The 4,191-nt window shown below is 70.0% G+C and overlaps 2 protein-coding genes across 2 annotated transcripts in view; one reads left to right on the top strand and one right to left on the bottom strand.

The window, feature by feature from the left end:
* Positions 1-239: 239 nt before the first annotated feature.
* LOC112123664 (antigen peptide transporter 1-like) lies at positions 240-1,341 on the bottom strand (the record flags this gene model as incomplete). The annotated part of the gene is made up of 2 exons (XM_026663360.2): positions 808-1,341; positions 240-354 (listed from the first exon to the last, which is right to left on the bottom strand). Coding segments are annotated over exons 1-2 (626 nt in total), but the record flags the coding sequence as incomplete, so codon positions are not given.
* A 2,444-nt stretch (positions 1,342-3,785) lies between these two features.
* The window catches only part of LOC112124555 (proteasome subunit beta type-9-like), a gene marked incomplete at its 3' end in the record, with an annotated part of 4,548 nt that continues 4,142 nt past the window's right edge, over positions 3,786-4,191 (top strand). Inside the window, exon 1 of the mRNA XM_026663359.1 lies at positions 3,786-3,836. Within this exon, the coding sequence (XP_026519144.1) occupies positions 3,786-3,836 (51 nt within the window). The remainder of the gene's footprint in view (positions 3,837-4,191) is intronic.

The raw sequence follows: 4,191 nt of genomic DNA, 5'->3' as shown, positions 1-4,191 counted from the left end.
CCCCAAAACCCAGCCCCCCAAACCCAGCCACAATCGACCCAGACCTACCCCCCAATTCCCTGCCCCCCAACCCCAGCCACGATCCCCCAGACCTGCCCCTGAATTCCTGCAGGGATCTTGTCATACAGATCCCCCACCCCATGACCCCAGCTCCCCTCTACCCCTCATGACCCCCCTCTTCTCCCCACGCTCCATACACATTGACCCCATCCCCGTGACCCCAGCTCCCCCAGCCCTACCTGCCCACGGTGATGAGGGACATGGCCCAGATGGCCCGGACGAAGGCTGAGGGGTCGTCCTCGCTCACGATCCAGTCGGTCATGCGCCCCGTGTAATAGGGGATCGCCATCTCCCCTGCAACCCAACAGCACATGGGGTCAGGACTCCTGGGTTCTCCAGGAGGGGAGTGGGGTCTGGTGGGTTAGAGCGGGGGGGCTGGGAGTCAGGACTCCTGGGTTCTCTCCCCAGCTCTGGGAGGGGAGTGGGGGCTGGTGGGTTAGAGCGGGGGGGCTGGGAGTCAGGACTCCTGGGTTCTCTCCCCAGCTCTGGGAGGGGAGTGGGGTCTAGTGGTTAGAGTCCAGAGAGGACACCTCTCACCCATTCAGGGTTATTTCCTATATTTGTACAGCCTTCGTTCTGTGAGTGTGCAGACACTACTCACACTGGGCCCAGGACCCTGTGACCCCCCCCCACACACACACACACGCCCTGTCGGAGGGCCCAGTAATGCATACAGGACTCAGTCAGGATCAGGGCCCCGTCGCGCCTTTCCCCCTCGCACCCACAGCCACCGTCCCCCCGACTCACCGAGCGAGGACAGCACCAGGAACCCCGCGTTGGCCACGAAGCGCAGCAGGTCGGGCCTCATGCAGGCCAGCAGACGGCCCAGCGAGGCCGAGGGCCCCGGCTCCCCCTTCCCGGCGGGGAACAGCTGGTGCCAGAGCGCGGCCACCAGCCCCGCCACGCCGTAGGTCAGGCCGAAGACGTCCCCTCGCCCCCAGCCGTGCAGCAGCTCCGAGGGGGGCGCCCGGGGCTGGGCCAGCGCCTGCAGGGTCACGTAGCCGGGCAGCAGCAGGCTGAGCAGGGCGGCCAGGGGCAGCAGCGCGTCCTGCAGCCCCCCGGGCAGCCCCTGCCCCCTGCCGCGGGCAGCCTGGGCGCTCAGGCTCAGCAGGGCCCACCGCGCCAGCGCCACCCCCCAGGCCAGCGCCAGGGGGTCCCAGGCCTGCAGCAGGGGGCAGAGCATCAGGGCCAGGCGCAGGGTGAGGAAATCCAGCAGCACCGCCAGGGGCAGGGAGACCCAGGCCATGGCCAGCTTCATCCCCGGGCCGGTCCCTGCCCGCGCTCAGCAACGAGTGTCTAAATCTCCTAGCCCAGGCTGCGGCCGGTCCCTGCCACTCTCAGCAGCGAGTGTCTAAATCTCCTAGTCCCGGCTGCGGCCGGTCCCTGTCGCTCTCAGCAGCGAGTGTCTAAATCTCCTAGTCCCAGCTGCGGCTGGTCCCTGCCGTTCTCAACCGCGAGTGTCCAAGTCTCCTAGTCCCGGCTGCGGCCGGTCCCCGGGGGCGCCCTCTGGCGGCCGCTCGGTCAGTGCGCCCGGAGCCCGCGCCGGAGTGACCGCAGAACCTGTCCGTGCCAATCCAGTTCCACTCTGCTTGGGGTCTCCCCCCTTTCCCCGGCGGGGTCTGGATGCGGCTCCTCCGGGGCTAGCGGATCCCAGGCGCCGGGGGCAATTCCTGGCCCTGCTCCGCAGCCGCCCCGTGGAAACCCGCCGCCCGCAACTCCCCGGCCCGGGCGAGGAGCGAGGGGCCGCGAACGTGGGGGGCGGAGGCGGAGAGAGGCGGGTCCGGCACCGGCTTCGCCGCCCGCCCTGGAAAGTCCCCGGCTGCCCCGATCCGCTTCTGGGAAAGGAGGCGGCTTCCCGAAAGCGAAAGTGAAACCGGATTAACTCAGAGCCCGCCCCGGGGGGGCCATAGCGCGTTACATGGGATGAGCTCGGACCCGGCTGAGCGGGGGAGGGGTATAATGGAGCCTGTTGACCTATGAATAAGGGGGTGGGGAGATGCCCCCTCTTGCCCCATAGCAAGTGTCGCCCCCTGGCTCGGTACAATTACAGCCGGGCTGGGGGCTCTGCGCCCCCCCCAGACCCCCTGGGCGGGGGGCGTCTCCCCAGCTGACAGGGTGGGGGAGCAGGGAATTCCCACGCCGGGGGCAGAGGTGGGGTGTGAATTACTGTTGCATGAAATAATAAATCCCCCCCCCCCTGGCTCCCCCTTCCCCCCCCCCCCCCCAGGTTTGTGATTCAAGTGCAGAGCCTCTACAGTTTGGGGGGTTATTGAAGATCACGTGTGTCCGGGGGGATTCTGCTCCCAGCCAGCCCAGGGCAGCTTTGGGGTCAGAGTGACCCCAGGCCATGGGGTCTAGGCAGGGCTGTGTAGCTATGGGACTCACACCGTGGCCTCTGGGCACCTCATGGGCAGTTGTGTAATTATGGTCACACCCCTGCTGCCCCCCCCCCGGGTTATGGGCCCGGGTTACAGCTGGGGGCCCTGCGGCACACACACAGCGACCTGCAGCACCAGGCGCTGGACCCAGGCCTCCTCAGCCCCAGGCTAGTGCAGAGCCCCCAGGGGTCCTGGGATTCGCTGGACTGTCCCACTTCAACCCCCATCCCCCCGTCCCGGCTGAAGCGGCTCCTGCCCCGTGGGAGAGGCTGGGCTCGGCTCCCCGCTCCGGGCGTTGCAACCTGGGGCACAGGGGGGCACAGCACCACTCGGGTTTGGCCCGGCTGCTCTGACGGGGGCAGAGACACTACTCGGGCCCTACACGACCCCCGTCAGTGAGATTTCAGGAGGCTGGTTGGACACTGGTCGGTGTAACACGCCTGCCTGGGCCTGTCTGCCGGCGGCTGGGGGGCACGGCCTGGCCAGGTCTCAGTGACCGAGGGGGCGTCCACACTGCACTAAAGGCCCCTGGCCCCAAGTCTCAGGGCCGGGCCGGCTGACTCAGGCTGGCGGGACAAGAAATCGTGTGTGGATGTTGGGGCCGGGGCTGGAACCCGGCTCTGGGGCCCTCCCTGAGATGTCAGGCCCTGGCCTCCAGGGGAGCCGGATCATCCACACTGCAGCGTGTAGTCGGCAGCCCGAGCCCCACGAGCCCGACTCAACTGACCCGGCTGCCTGCCTGCGCCAGGGGCTTTTATTCCCGTGTGGACAGACCCTGAGTGGCGCTGAGACCCCGGAGGCCAAGGGCCAGGTCCCGGGGCCCAGAGCCGAGCCCAGCCAGCCCCATGGATGGCACAGGTGCCGCAGGAGTCACTGCTATGGGGTGAGGTGGGGTGGGCTCGCTCTGCACCCCCCTGCCTGGACCCCCCTGCTGCAGCCAGTGAGATGTAGGGGGTGCGCAGGGTTATAGGGGTCCCCACAGCTGCCAGGCCCCTGGCCCAGCCCCCCATAATGCAGCCGCCCAGGCGGTTCCTGTATGGCCCGGGGCAGGGAGCCCCCCCCGCCCCTCACCCGGTGTCAGGGCCCAGCCCCGCCCCTCTCCCAGCAGGTGATCGATGGGGGAAGCGGCTTGGGACGCCGGGGGGAGGGAGGGGGACTCCCAGCCCCTCCCCCCCAGGCCGGGGCATCACCTGTTGCCAGGCAGAGCGGGGCGGGACAGGTTCCCAGCGGCGCTGGGTGCCGGACGCCCCCTGGCGGCGCTGGGCGGCGCTGCAGGGAGGGCGGGGCGCGCGGCTGGTCCCGGAGCTGTCCCGGGCGCTGGTGCTTCGCTCCCGGGGTCGCTGCACCATGGCGGGCTGCGGGGGGCCCGGCTGGGCGGACGGGGAGGTCCGCACGGGGGTAAGTGGGGCCGGGGGAGGGATCCGCGGGGGGGGCAGGGGGAATCCCGGGGGGGTAAAGTGGGGGCGCCCCATGAATTGCCCTAGGGGCTGCCCGGCCGGATCGGCCCCCCCCGGGGGCATTGCCCGGTTCGGGATCCCGGGGGCTGCGGGATCCGGGCGGCTCAGCCTCCTCCCAGCCCCCCCGGCCAGGCTCCGAGCCGCTTTCGCTTTCCGTGCGCCGCGAACTCTGCCCGTTTACACCCTGAAAGGGGCTGGGGGGGGGGGCGGCTGGGACCCGCCTGCTGCCCCCATGTGCCCCCTCCCGCACCCCGTCCCGTGTCTGCCGGCCCCATCTCTCCCCGCTGCCCCCATGT

This window comes from Terrapene carolina, unplaced genomic scaffold (genome assembly GCF_002925995.2).
Source record: "Terrapene carolina triunguis isolate 2854851 unplaced genomic scaffold, T_m_triunguis-2.0 Scaffold33378, whole genome shotgun sequence".
Taxonomy (NCBI): Eukaryota; Metazoa; Chordata; order Testudines; family Emydidae; genus Terrapene; species Terrapene triunguis.
This window is presented reverse-complemented; position numbering and strand designations above follow the sequence as displayed.